The sequence below is a fragment of the Penaeus monodon genome, chromosome 32 (genome assembly GCF_015228065.2).
Source record: "Penaeus monodon isolate SGIC_2016 chromosome 32, NSTDA_Pmon_1, whole genome shotgun sequence".
Classification (NCBI taxonomy): domain Eukaryota; kingdom Metazoa; phylum Arthropoda; class Malacostraca; order Decapoda; family Penaeidae; genus Penaeus; species Penaeus monodon.
The window spans coordinates 32,100,401-32,100,782 of NC_051417.1; the positions used below are offsets into that span (position 1 = coordinate 32,100,401).

At 48.2% G+C, this 382-nt stretch overlaps 1 protein-coding gene across 1 annotated transcript in view; it reads right to left on the reverse strand.

The window, feature by feature from the left end:
- LOC119593641 (relaxin receptor 1-like) overlaps nucleotides 1-382 on the reverse strand; it is a gene marked incomplete in the record, with an annotated part of 42,684 nt that overhangs the window by 13,056 nt on the left and 29,246 nt on the right. Inside the window, 1 exon segment of the mRNA XM_037942592.1 lies at nucleotides 145-288. Within this exon segment, the coding sequence (XP_037798520.1) occupies nucleotides 145-288 (144 nt within the window).

Genomic DNA, 382 nt, shown 5'->3' on the forward strand with positions numbered 1-382 from the left:
AATTCGAAATTGATTAAAATCAGAGCATACAACTTCTATAAAGCAAGTTTGATATTGAATCTCCAATCTATCATCAAATCAACTCTCATAACTTCATCTTTTATCGCGAATAGTCTGTCTGCGTGCACGTGCGTGACAACTCACAGCAGATGGAGGTAGAAAAGCCCGTTAAACGTTCCCGGAGCGATGGTGCGCAGACGATTGGCTCCCAGGTAAAGGAACTGCAATCTGGGCATCGAGGAGAACACGCCCCCTGGGAGGTACTCCATTTTATTGCGTTCTATGTATCTGCGAAGGGAAGGAGGTGAGCTCTGGATAGGGCTGGCGAGAGGAGTGTGTGGGCTCTCTCGGGGCTCTCTGTCTGCCTCTGTCCTGACTATCT